At 60.4% G+C, this 13,809-nt stretch overlaps 1 protein-coding gene across 1 annotated transcript; it reads left to right on the forward strand.

The window, feature by feature from the left end:
- The first annotated feature begins 6,549 nt into the window (after nt 1–6,549).
- On the forward strand, nt 6,550–13,554 carry SLC22A6 (solute carrier family 22 member 6). The gene is made up of 10 exons (XM_059710330.1): nt 6,550–7,209; nt 7,533–7,636; nt 7,815–7,969; nt 9,076–9,244; nt 9,740–9,863; nt 9,995–10,110; nt 10,990–11,204; nt 11,333–11,441; nt 12,885–13,088; nt 13,343–13,554. The coding sequence occupies exons 1-10, from the start codon at nt 6,841–6,843 to the stop codon at nt 13,431–13,433; spliced, it is 1,656 nt and encodes a 551-aa protein (XP_059566313.1). The 5' UTR covers nt 6,550–6,840; the 3' UTR covers nt 13,434–13,554.
- The last annotated feature ends 255 nt before the right edge of the window (nt 13,555–13,809 follow it).

Consider the following 13,809-nt stretch of genomic DNA (forward strand, 5'->3'; position numbering starts at 1 on the left):
AGGCTCTCTTCCTGGCTTGCAGCCAGCCACCTTCTGACTGCATCCTCACGTGGAGGAGGGGCGAGGAGGCATGTTTTCTGGGGTCTCTTCTATAAGGACACTAACCTCATCATGAGCTCCCCCTCCCCCCAGGGCCTCATCTCCGATCACCATCACATTGGAAGTACGGGCCTCGCCCTGTGAGTCTGGGCAGGGACACTATGCCGCTCAGAGCCAGTCCTGTGCGTGGGATAGCACGTGTGTATCCACATGCCCCACAGCGCGTGTGGGCAGATGGCAGGACGAACCAGAGGGCGGCAGGCAGATCTTCCTGCCCTGCTCGCCCCACGGCTCTGGTCCAGGTCCCAGCCCCACGCCCACCACGCAGCTGTGAAATCTTCAGCCAGAGCTGCCCCCTTCCATGTCTGCTGCCGTGCCCGCCCCCGTCCTGTCCCTTACCAGTCCCGTCCTCCCTGGGGCCCTGTGTCCAGCCCTCCCCCTGGGTCCCGCCCACCCCTCCCGCCTGGCTCCTCCCATCACCAGTTGAGCTCCAGCCTCTCCGATCTTAAACCAAACAAGCAAACGCATCCTCCCTCCGCCCCCCTCCCGCACCATCTCCTTCCAGAGACCACACTGTCTCCTCCCCTGTGCGCAGCCAGACTTTCTGGAGGAGCGGTCTGCCTCCACTCCCCTCAGGCCTGTCGGTACTGCGCTCTGCTCCCAGCCCTTCCCTGAAACCCCAAGGGCACTCAGGCCAAAGGTCACTTCTCGTCCCTCCTTCTCACTTGGACTCTCAGCAGATTTGGTTCTGTTGGCCACGCCTTCCCAGCTCCCTCCCACACTCTGGCTGCTCCCTCTGTCTCCTGTGGGGTCTCCTCAAAGGTCTCGGGTGGAGAGCGGCTACAGCGTTTGGAAAGGTTCAGGCCTCGGACTAATGAGAGGGCCCGGTCCTCTCTGGCAAAGCCACGTGCAAGTCCCAGCACAATTATAGACAAAGGCTGTGGTTGTATGTGAGCTTGACCTGATGGTCAGAACCTGTGGTCCCAGGTGGCTGAGAGATGTGGGCTGCGGGAGGTGCAGCAAGTGCTGCCAAAACAAAGCTTGATAGAGTTCAGGGGCATGTAATTGAGTAGATTGGAAACCCGCGAGAACGTTGTAAACATCTTGGCCACACCCTTACTTTGCCTCGTGGAAACTGGCTATAAAATAAAGACTCGGTTTGCAGGCCCTGGCACTGTCTCTCCATCCGAGAGCAGCGTCCCACCCAGCCCCAGCTTCATTCTCTTGTCTGTCTTTAATCCTCCACCGACCCCCACCCCCAGGTTCACCCCTGGCCGTGCTGAGCGTGGCACAGTCTAGGACCCCAGAATCTGCTCACTAAACAGTTACATGACCCTGCACCTCTGATGGGCCGAGACCACCGCTGACCCGAATCTCCTCAATCCCCTGCTCCCTCCTGGGCCCGGGGCTGAGCGTGGAGCTTCTAGTCCGTCTCTTGGTCCTGGTCCTGGGAAGACCTGTTAGCGTGAGGACGGGCTGGTCCAGGTGCAGGTGGAGCAGGTGCGGAGAAAGGAGAGAGCAGGTGCACAGGGAGGAGGACAAGAGCCCGCCTGGGCCCCGAGGGACAACCAGCAGTCTATTTGCACTGATTCCTCCTGGTGCCAGGTCCCAGGGCCTGGTCAGCCCTGGATGCACTTTCTGGGCCTGGGTTCTAGCAGATACCCCTGGATTCTCCGAGTAAATCCCCCTTTTTGTTAAAGTTAGACTCGAGGGTTTCCATTCCTGTAACAAGCAGGTCCTCTCCCTCCGTCATCTCTCCTGGGGCCCCCCTCTAACTCTCTCTCCAGCACCGGCCGCGGAAATATAACGCAAGCCACCAATGTAAGTTGAAAATTCCTAGTAGCGGCTTTTCTAAAGTTAAAAAAAAAGTGAAATTGATATTTTTATTGATTTTTTTTTTTTTTTTTTTTTTTTTTACAGAGAGGAAGGGAGAGGGAGGATAGAGAGTTAGAAACATCGATGAGAGAGAAACATGGATCAGCTGCCTCCTGCACACCTCCTACTGGGGATGTGTCCGCAACCAAGGTACATGCCCTTGACCGGAATCGAACCTGGGACTCTTCAGTCCACAGGCCGACGCTCTATCCACTGAGCCAAACTGGTTAGGGAGAAATTGATTTTAATAATAGTATTTCAGACATCACCATAATACATTGCATTTAGCCCAGTATATTCATACGTTACCCTTTCTATATGTAATCAATGTGAAGTTACCAATGAGATATCTTATAGCTTTCAATTCAACTGAGTCTTCAAAATGTGGCGTGTACGCTACCATGAGGCACATCTCATGTCAGACTCGCTCAGCTCAGCCCTCGGCAGTGGCCAGTGGCTGCCATATTGGACAACCCAGACACTCCAGGGCTTTGTTGATCGGCCACAGAGCTAATTACTCTCACATCAATATTTAAATATTTGAGGCCGAGCCTAAGAAACAGGAAAGGGATCATAGTGCACCCTCACGTCGACCTTTCTGTGGCTTCCCATCGGGGTGAAGTGCAAGTGCTGTTACAAGGCCTGTCATGACCAGGCCTCAGCCTGCTTTACCCCTTGACCTTGCACCCTAAAATCCAGCCTCGTTCTTTCGGGCCCTGGACTGCACCAACCTTCTCTTAGCCCTGCCCTTCACACATGCCCGCACTGACTTCCCCCCATCCCATCCCCCAGCCTTGGCTTAGGGTCAGCTGACAACGGGGCCACCAAGGCCTCCCCTGGGCTTGCCCAGGTCTCGACGTGGAGGAAGAGGAATGGGCTCAGCGAGGAACACTCGCCACCTCACACCACCTCCACCTCCCAGCCGTGCAGGACTCGGGGGGAGGGGGGGGGCTCCCAGGACTTCCTGGCCATGACCACTTGGGGCTGCTCCAGGGTATTTACTGCAGACACAGGGAGGGAAGGGAAGACGCCCAGGAAAGCAATTCCCAGTCACATGATCAGGACTCCAGGTGAGCTGAGGTGCCCGTCAGGATGCTCTGACCCTTCACGTGACCCACTCATTCTTCTTGCTGTTCCCAGAGCCCTATTCCGGACCCCATCATCCTCTCCCCAGCCCAGCTGCTCCCCGCCTCCCCGCCTCCCCACCTCCCCACTCCCTGCCCCTGGCTGGGCTTCCAAACGGCCCAGTGAATTGCCCTTTACTAAGCGCCCCTCTCTTGGGCAGAGTCCTCGTACTGAGCCGCCTCTTTGGTTACTGGCCTCATGTCCAGCCTCCAATCGGCAGTCTTCCGTTCCAGCACCGTCCACCGGCCAGGGAGCCAGGCCACAGGCATAAAGCGCACAGCGGCTCCTCGCTCAGAGCGTTGCTATGGGCCTGGCAGCCACTCAAAGTCCGCCAGGCTTCTCTCCCGGCCGATGGTCTTCAAGCTCACACTTAGGCCCCGTGATAAGCAAGGAGCAAGAGTGTTTTCTCTGCTCTGTAAGTTATCTAACTGAAAGGTGTCCTAAGATAACCAAAATCACATGGAGTCGCACTCCTTAAATCCCACTTGTTTAACAGAATAGATTAGACAAAATCCAGATGTCTCCGAAAATCGGGGGTCTGGAATGGCTGCCCGCGTGGTGGAGAGAGCAATGGGGTTAAGAGAACGGAGGCCTAGAGCCGCTCGCCGTGTGGTGCCGGGCACATCCCTTGTCGACTCTGAGCCTCCCTCCCGGTACCTGCACCGTGAGGTGTTTGCACCTGAGGGCGGCACTCATCTCTGCCGGCATGTGGTTCTGTGGCTCTCGGCCACTCGGAAGTCCCTGTTGGGTCCCTTTGTCCTTTCTCTGCAAAGCATTCCCCCCGTGGCCATTTCCATCTAGAAACTCTCCACGAGCTGGGAGGCTGTGGGGAGTCCCCCCGTTACCCAAGAGGTCCCCAGAGCGAGCCGCAGTCCAGGCCCTGGAGTCGCCACTTGCGCTGTTTCCAGACTACACCTGGCCGGACGCTGGTCAGGAAGGAGGGCGGGAGCTCTTCTCCAAGGCGGCGCTGGGCTCAGGCTCAGAGAGGGAGGGCTCTTGGAGGGACCCGCCGTCTCCCCCACTGCCCTCAGCACTGCCCGCTCCCCCATGCGGGCACCAGGCTCTGGCAGGAGGCTGGCCCCGGAGCCCCCCGTCTGTTTGTGCAGCTGTCCTCACACCCCCAGGCCACGGGCTCTTGTTTGTGTGCCTTGGCCTGGAGAGCGTGGTCAGGCATCTGGACACCCGCTGCGTCCCAGCCCAGAACCAGCACCGGTGGGAGGAGGGCGGCTGGGCCGAGTCACGTCTCTCTCTGGGCCTGGCCTCTTCTCTTCTGGACACGTGAGGCCGGTCATCTCCACGACCTGCAGCTGGGCCGTCCACGCCTCTAAGAACCTGGCCTTGAAGTTAGACGGAATACGACAATAAACACCCTCTCAACACCCAAAGGTGCCGTCTGTGTCAACCGCACGATGATAACAGGGCACCTGGACTCCTTACGGGAGAAGCTGCAAAGCAAACTGCTTCTTCTTGACAGCAAGGTGGAGGTGTGTGCCCAGAAGATGGAAGCCGTTCTTCTTCCCTTCGTGGCCCTTTGCATCGGCTCATCTGTTCAGGGCCTGGGCGCCTCCTGCAAAACCATGGAACCCGAACCCTCCATCGTGTCCAGACAGCCGCCAGCGCGCCTGACGCAGACGGGTGGCGGGCCAGTGAGTCGGAACCAGGTGAGCGAGGGACAGCCAGAGACCCCACGCGGAAACGCCCCATCAAGGGCAAGCGGGAGCCCCAGACTGACAATGGGGGCGGAAGGTGGCGGAGAAGAACTCGGCCTGGGCCCAGGAGATCGGGGTCCCGCTCGGCCCCTCCAGGTTGGGCCTGGCCAGGCCGCTTGGCTTCACTCAAGCAAAAGGTGGCGGAGGAGCCCCCGTCCTCGCCTCGCAGACAGTTTTCCCATCAGCCGGGCCGTGGGCAACCTCAGCATTGCGTTGGCGGGAGTCATCCGTGTGACTGGAAATCTCCAGCCAAGCAGGTGTGGGCTGGATCGCGACGCAACCTACGTCCAAGACATCCTCTAGGTTGGGGTTTCTCCACCTTACTGTTCACGTCTCAGGTCCAGACAATTCTTGGTTGTGTGGGGATCGCTGTTCTTAGGATAAGAGGTGCATATTTCCTCTCTAAAATCAACGTGAAAGTCTTATTTTTTTAACCAGATATAAGTGATAAGTACAGCTCATCCTCGCTGACCTCTGGGCAGGAGCTGCAGTAAGATCTGTACCTGGATTGGCTCAGGTAACCCTCCAACAGCCCCAGAGGCCGGCACGGCTGTTCGCTCCACCTTGCAAACAAGAACGCTGGGATCAGAGGAGTGTGACAACTCGCCCGGCTGCACAGCCAGGGGATGCGGAGTGAGGATGTGGATCCAACTGGGCCGACTCCAGAGTCCATGTTCTCTGTCGTAGTCGGACTAAAAGCAAGACGCCACGACCTGCTCTCTTGGGATACCCAGCCCATGACCCAACCAATCACAGCTCGGCGCTGCCTGGCTCGTGAGTGACCAGAACTCAGGAGCCAAGTGTTGGAGGAAATCAAGTGAGTGTCTTAGAATTGTGACTAAAAAGTTCATGCTCAGCACAACAAAAGTGGGGGGATTTGAATCCAGATAAACTAGAAGGTTAACGCCGAGGCACCAGAAGAGTCGATCTACGTCACCCACGATGCTGGTCTGGGGCCCCACTGCTTTCTCTGCAGTTGGAAAAGCTGTGGTCCCATGAGACGGGAGCTGGCCCCGGAAGACCAAAGGCCAGGGTTGCCAATTTTAGCAAATGAGAAGGCAGGATGCCCAGTGAAATTTGAATTTCAGATCAATGAACACCTTTTTTAAAATATTTCTTTTATTGATTTCAGAGAGGAATGGAGAGGGAGGAAGAGAGAGAGAGAAACATCAATGATGAGAGAGAATCATGGATCTGCTGCCTCCTGCACACCCCACACTGGGCATGCAGCCCACAACCCCAGGCGTGTGCCCTGACCGGGAATCGAACCATGACCTTCTGGTTCACAGGTTGACGTTCAACCACTGAGCCAGGCTGGCGGGGCAATGAATACATTTGTAGTATAAGTATGTCCTATGTGATTTTGAGGACATACTTACAGTGAAAAAAATAGATGATAGATAGATAGATAGATAGATAGATAGATAGATATAGATTTGTTGATCTGATATTCAAGTGAACTGGGCATCCTGCATGCTGCCAACCCTCCCCATGGACAAACCGGGTCGTGTCCACTAAAAACGACAGACGCCCCTCAAGAGGCCGCCACACTCCTCAGAACCCAGTCTTCTCCCTGAAAGGAAGACGAAAAGGTCCTGGCCTGCCCCCTCCTGCCCCCAGATGCCCAGATGGGCCCTCGAAGTCCATCCCTCCCACCATCCCCACCTCAGTCCCCCCTCTCCTGCCCTTTACACCCACTTGGAGGAATTCCACGGCACCAGGATGCTTGGAGGGTTAATTAATCCTTCTGATACTTAGTCACACTTTAACTGCTTCCCTCCGGCCAAGGATTAAATACTGCCCGTGGAGGGGTCCGGGCCACAGCTGCCCCAAAAGCTGAGCCCCCACCAAGTGAGAAGAGGCTGCGAGGGAACGGGAGGGGCAGGCCGGGAGAGAGAGAAGGAAGGAGGGGCGCTGGCCAGCCTGCGTCCCCCCCACGGGGCCAGCTCAGATTCAGCTCCAGGAGCAGCCCAGCGGCAGGAGCTCGGCAGCCCCATCGTCCGGTGAAGGACAGCAGGCGGACGGACACGCAGACGAGGGTCCTGGGCCGGGAAGTCCTCAGCCCCGAGCCACCCGGCCGGGCCTGGCCCCCATGGCCTTCAATGACCTCCTGAGGCAGCTGGGGGGCATCGGCCGCTTCCAGAAGGCCCAGGTCACTCTGGTCATCCTGCCCATGCTCCTGATGGCCTCCCACAACACCCTGCAGAACTTCACCGCCGCCGTCCCCCCCCACCACTGCCGCCCGCCCGCCAGCGCCAACCTCAGCCGGGACGGGGGGCTGGAGGCCTGGCTGCCCCGGGACGGGCAGGGGCGGCCCGAGTCCTGCCTCCACTTCACCTCCCCACAAAGGGGGCTGCCCTTTCCCAACGGCACGGAGGCCAACGGCACGGAGGCCACGGAGCCCTGCACCAATGGCTGGATCTACGACAACCGCACCTTCCCTTCCACCATCGTGACCGAGGTGAGGCTGCGGGGCCCTCCACGCACCATCCACACTGTGCCTTCCCCTCTGGGACAGACAGACAGGCAGACGGAAACACACACACACACACACATCAGCCAGGGGCCGCAATGGAAGACAGAGAAAGGCGTTCCAGATGGGGGGGGGGGGGGGGTGGACTGGGGGTCCAGATCAGTCTGCCGGCTCCTGGGACCCGGGAGACCACAGTGAAGAGCAGTGTCAGGGGAGAGGGCCAGGCCTCGGAGGGCCAGCCGAGCAGGTGCTGCCCTGTGGCGCAGGCTCCTCTCCGCCTGACCCTTGTCCCCTCTCCCCCTCTCCCCCAGTGGGACCTCGTGTGCTCGCACAGGGCCTTGCGCCAGCTGGCTCAGTCCCTGTACATGGTGGGGGTGCTTCTGGGAGCCATCGTGTTCGGACACCTGGCAGACAGGTCAGTCCTGGGCAGGGCCCAGGGGCGGGGCTGGGACCGGGGCCCCTGGGCTGGGCGGAGGGCCCTCGTGGGAGGCTGGCATTCTCCCCACAGGACCTGCGGGGCCCAGCACTCCTGTCCCTGCCCAGCCCCGTGCCTTGGTCCTCAGGACCCTGGTGCAGGGCCTCCCTCCCCGCAGGCTGGGCCGCCGGAAAGTGCTGATCCTAAGCCACCTGCAGATGGCCGCGTCGGGGACCTGCACAGCCTTCGCTCCCAGCTTCCCCGTCTACTGTGCCTTCCGGCTGCTCTCGGGCATGTCAACATCTGGCATCATCCTCAACAGCATGACCCTGAGTGAGGGCTGCTGGGAAGATGGGGTCCCTACCCCCGCTCCTCTCGCCACTCAGCCCCCTCCCAGCCCACCTTCCTGAGCTCTGCCTGCCTTGGCCTCTGGGTCTGCCCTCCAGACAGCATCATAGCCTCTGGGGTGCGGGGGCTCCCACCATCCTGACCCCCCATTCAGACATGGGCTTGCGGACGCTGTAGTTAGGCACCGGCAGGTCCCGCCCCGTGATGACTGCAGCAGACCAGGCGCAGGAGGCCTCAGGGAGCCGGGAGGACTGTACCCAGAGGAGTCACACCATCCAGAGGGCCCCAGCCCGGGGTGTCCCCCCCCACAGGCCTCCCCACCCCCTTTTATTATGTAAATATCCCAATTTCCCAATGTGGCAACTCATCCCGGTATTATTGACAGGGCGAGGCGGCCTCATGTAGAACAGACATTTCCGGACTGAGCGTGGCCGGGCCATAGCCCTGTCTCCCATCCCGTGGTTCCCAGAGGAGGAGCCTGAGGCCAGGGAGGAGGGACGGGACTTACCCGAGGTCGCCCCTCCAGCCCAGAAGGGGATCTAAGGGTTTAGGGTTCTCTGAACTGAAGGAATTAGCCAGGACTCGGCTAGGGCTGGGGCAGGACGCCTGGAGGGGGCAGGACGCCTGGAGAGGGCAGCCCCCAACCCCAGCAAAGGGCGGGGCCTTCCATCACCCAGGGCTGCCCTCACGCCCACCCGCTCCCCAGGGCAGAGGGAAGCCTCGGCTCCTCCCAGCTCTGGCCACCGAGGCTGAGGGCCGGCCAGGCTGGCAGAACCAGGGGAGCGGCTGCTGCTGAGGCTGCACTGAGCGGTCAGGCACCCCCTGAGGGAAAGGAGGCCCCAGCCAGGACTGTAGCGCAGGGCGGAGCCATCGCCCAGCAGAGGAGAGGAGGGGACAATTCCTGGGGACCCCCACCCCCCATCCCTACCTCCACTGGTCTCCCACCTCCCCCCCACGGCACCCGCCCTCCTCTGACGCATCTTCCCTGAGCCTGGGCCAGACCGAGGTGTGCCTGCAGGGGGTCCTGCCTGCCCAGGCCCCGCCCCCTGGCAGTCGGGAAGTGGCACGCTCTGCTCTAACCCTCTTTCCAGACATGGAGTGGATGCCCATCCACACGCGGGCGTACGTGAGCACGCTGGCCGGCTACGTCTTCAGCCTGGGCCAGTTCGTCCTGGCGGGCGCCGCCTACGCCGTGCCCCACTGGCGCTACCTGCAGCTGCTGGTCTCCGTGCCCTTCTTTGTCTCCTTCGTCTACTCCTGGTGCGTGGGGCCCAGGGTGGGGCAGGGGCGCCCCCGAAGCCCAGAGGACTGCCAGGGACAAGACACCCCCCAGATCATGCCGAACACCCACCCCACAGAATCAGAGCAGGTCAAAGCCAGAAGGTCAAAGCCAGGCCATGCCTCAGCCTGACAGCCAGGGAAGGGGCTGTGGGGGCAGGATCTGGCCCAAAGCATCCAGGTCTTAGCTTTCCCCAGCTCCCCGCGCCCCCCTCGACCCCCACCCCCACGCCCGCCTGCCTGTGCGGCTCCCTCTCCCCAGCACCCAAGAACTGACTTCCTGCCGCACAATGAGTCCTCGCCGAGCTGGGCGCTGCTTGTGGTCCCGGACAGATGGACTTGACAAAGCCCCTGGGTTCCCAGACTAGTAAACCCCATGCAGGCCCCTAGGAAGCTCACCTCCCGTCCCACCCCCCCAGCCCCCCAGCCCAGACGCCTGGAACTGGAGCGATGCCAACACCTACCCACCCACCCCAGGTTCTTCATCGAGTCAGCCCGCTGGTACGCCTCCTCCGGGAGGCTGGACCTCACCCTGAAGGCCCTGCAGAGAGTGGCCCAGATCAACAGGAAGCGGGAAGAAGGGGCCAAGCTAAATATGGAGGTGAGACCCCCAGGCTCCACCCCGAAGCCTAGAACCCAGGTCTCAGGACCCAGAGGGCTTCCCTGAGTAAGGGGCGGGGCTGGGAGGAGCTCCTCCGGGAACCCAGGCCCTGAGCCCTCCCGTCCTGGCAGGGCCTCCGGTCCAGTCTGCAGAAGGAGCTGACCATGCGCCCAGGCTCGGCCTCAGCCCTGGAGCTGCTGCGCCAGCCCGCCCTGCGCCGCCTCTTCCTCTGCCTCTCCGCGCTCTGGTAGGCCCGGCAGGCAGGCCCAGGGGCACGCAGCTGACCGCTGACCGGGGAGACAGCGCATGCGGGGGTGGGGGGGTCAGGCAGGGGGAGGAGGGGCACCGGACCTGCTGTGAGGGCAGAGACCAGTCTGGCCGGCAAAACATGGGAGGCTGAACCGGCCTTGGCCAGAAGCACGGGCACAGGCCACAGAGGCCGACAGCTGGTCTCCAAACGCACCTTGTGGCTACGGCCGACTTCAGCCAGCGTCTTCCGCTCCCACCGCAACATCCCCCACTACCCTTCTCACAGCTCCCCTCCCGATCCCATCGCCCCAGTCACCCCACATCAGTTCACAAAGGCCGTTGTCAAACGGAGCAACCCCGCCCATGAACTCTTTGTCACCCGTTTTGGATTTCCTCTAGGGCAGCGGTCGCCAACCTTTCAGACCTCACGGACCACAGGCTGGCGACCGCTGCCCTAGGTGGTGTGTTTTATCCAATAACCTGTGCTGCACGGTGTGGGCTTTGGACATCTTAAGAAGAAACAACAGCCATTCCAGCCTCATGGACAGGTCCCAGAAGGCCACTGCTTCTCCCAACACCTTCACCCTAAACACATGGCTTGGATCTCCACCTGTTCCCCCCCCTCAGCCCCGTTTCAATATATAGGATAAAGATGGAAACTATGTGAATCCCACAAAGCCACCCGGTAAAAATGATCCGGGGTGTGGCAGGAGTCCCCCAAAATTTAAACTGGAGACTCATGTCTGAAGAAGGATGAGCCCAGGCAGATTCCAGCTCCTTGAGCGGGGTACTCGGTGCAGCTCACCCCTATTTGGAATGCGCACCCCCCCTGGAAGCCTTCCTCACCAGCTCCACGCCCCTTCCCCCTCTCCGCCAGGTTCGCCACCAGCTTCGCCTACTACGGGCTGGTCATGGACCTGCAGGGCTTCGGGGTGAGCATCTACCTCATCCAGGTCATCTTCGGAGCCGTGGACCTGCCTGCCAAGTTTGTGGGCTTCGTGGCCATCAACCACCTGGGCCGGCGGCCGGCCCAGATCGCAGCCCTGCTGCTGGCGGGCATCTGCATCCTGGCCAACGGGGTGATACCCCAGGGTGAGCGCCTTGGTCCTTCGTCCCTGGCCTCCTCCCCACACACAACTCAACTTCTCACCGGGGAGCGAGGCCACATCCTCCCAGCCCCCGCTCCCCAGATCCCGCTGACACCCCTCCTTTCTCTCTAGATCAGTCCACGGTCCGAACCTCCCTTGCTGTGCTGGGCAAGGGCTGCCTGGCTGCCTCCTTCAACTGCATCTTTCTATACACTGGGGAGCTGTACCCCACAATGATCCGGTGAGTGGGAGTCCAAGGGGGGAGGGGGGATCCTGGGGTAAAATATTTCCTGCATACACAGGTCATACCCCAGAGCATGGTCCATATGCCCAGCCCAAAAGTCCTTCCCAGCACCCACCAGCACAAGGGACATAGCAGCCACTGGATACACACTCGGTCCCTGGCTGACACAGGACTGACTACCCGCTCAGCCCTTCCCAACCTTCAAAGACCTCGGAAGGTGGCCCAGCTGAGACAAGGTGGGGAGCCAAGAAGATGCGTCTCAAAGGCTATGAACTGAAGCCGCCCCTTGATCTTCAAAGCACAAGTTAGAATCCGACACCAAATCTAAATTCCACCAGAAGCCAGGTGGTCCGTCTGAAGCCAAAGACCACCACCTCCCCATCACAGGAGCCGCACTTGCTGGTGGCGGGACCTGGCACACCGGCCGTCGGGGTGAACACAGCACTACTTTCCCCAGTGCCCAGGCTCGGCCGAGGGAGGATTTCCGAATTAAGAAGCAAGAAACACGTGTCTGTTTTCAGAATGGGATGCAAAATTCACATGAGATGTCAAAGTGACCTCAGGCTCCCCGAAGCCACTTGGGGAGCCCTGAGGGGTCCTGGGTACTGTACGGAGCCCTCGTGGGATTTCGGGGGAAAGAATAGTCATATAGGCCACTTACTATGTGCCAGGCGCTGTCTTAAACCTCCTGCCAATATCAACGCGTTTAATCCTCATAACAATCCCATCAGGTAGGTACTATGATTATTCCCTCCCGACAAATGAAAAAACTGAGCCACAGAGAAGTTAGGTGACTTGCCCAGGGTCACACAGCTTGTAAGTGACAAAGCTTGGATGTGAGTCGCCTGAGTCGATGTGCTTAACCTCTGCTCTCGTAGAGAATGTTCTTAACCTATTCTTAACTTGCACAGTCCAGACCCTCCCCCTGGGGGTTCTAATCCGATAGGTCAGTCTGTGTGGGGCTGGGACAGCTGTCACTCAGAAATCCCGCAGGTGATCTGAGATCAGTTGGCCAAACTCGGCTGTCGGATTTGACTGCCACGGAAACGTAGGCCCAGAAAGGAGCAGGGCCTGGCTGAGGTCACACAGCAGGTTAAGGGCAGAGGCAAAACCAATCTCCTGATTCTAAGGCCAGAGCCCGTCCCAACCTCTTCTCCTCCTCCTCCTCCTTCCAATTCCCCTTCCCCTTCCCGATTCCTTCCCCTTCCCCTCCCCCTCCCCCTCCCCCTTCCCCTTCCCTTTCTTCTGTCAGAGCCCTTCCCAACTTCTTCTTCCCCTTCTCCCTTCTCCCTTCTCCCCCTCCTCCTCCTTCTCACCTCGAAAACAAATGCCAAATTGGTTTGCTAATGAAATGGGGGGCGGAGGAGGCACCGAGGGGTGCCGGAGCACCTCCACATTTATGCCAGACACTAACCAGCCCTCCCCCCGTGGGCCCCACAGGCAGACCGGCCTGGGGATGGGCAGCACCATGGCCCGTGTGGGCAGCATCGCGAGCCCCCTGGTGAGCATGACCGCGGAGCTCTTCCCCTCCATGCCTCTCTTCATCTACGGCGCTGTCCCCGTGGTCGCCAGCGCCGTCGCCGCCCTCCTGCCGGAGACGCTGGGCCATCCCCTGCCAGACACGGTGCAAGACTTGGAGGACAGGTGGGCTCCCGCCCAGAGAGGCGCAAGGACCTGCCAGGTCCCACACGCAGGCCGGGGTGGCGCTGAGGCTCAAACCCAGGCCTCCCTCCTTTTCCAGGCCACGGCTCTTCGTCCCTGTCTCCTGGGGTCCTTTCTGGGTCTCCAGGGAGGGGAGGTGTTTGAGGGAGAGAGCTGGTAGCTGGGCACAGCTAAGTGGAGAGCCCCAGCCCTGGCTGCAGGCTGCATACCGAGGGCACCGCTCTCCTGCCCCCCAGGAGGAGAGGGAAACCGCAGCGCCAGCAGCAAGAGCAGCAGAAGCAGATGGTCCCGCTCCAGGCCGCGGCGCAAGGGAAGAATGGACTCTGAGCACGGAGAACGGGCCCCACAGAGCCCACAGGGAGCGCCCGTCCTGCAGGGCCTGGGCCACCCGCACGAGGAGGGAGCAGGGGCGGTGGCTCAGGGGGGCCCCTCCCAGATTCCACCGAGACCACATCATTAAAAGGTTCTGTGGGCAGCGTCTCCCTTGGCCTGTCTCGTCTCGAAGGCAATAGCCGCTCCCCATCAGCCAGCTTCCAGCCCGAAGGTGACACCGTCCAGCACCCTGGCCTGCTCGGTCGGTTAGAGCACGTCCCCTTACAACAAGGTCTTGGGTTCGATTCCCAGTCAGGGCACATCCAAGAACCGGCCAGGGAATGCATCGATAAGTGGAACAGCAAATCGGTGCTTCTCTCTCTCTCAAACC

The sequence above is a fragment of the Myotis daubentonii genome, chromosome 9, assembly GCF_963259705.1.
Source record: "Myotis daubentonii chromosome 9, mMyoDau2.1, whole genome shotgun sequence".
NCBI classification, from domain to species: Eukaryota; Metazoa; Chordata; class Mammalia; order Chiroptera; family Vespertilionidae; genus Myotis; species Myotis daubentonii.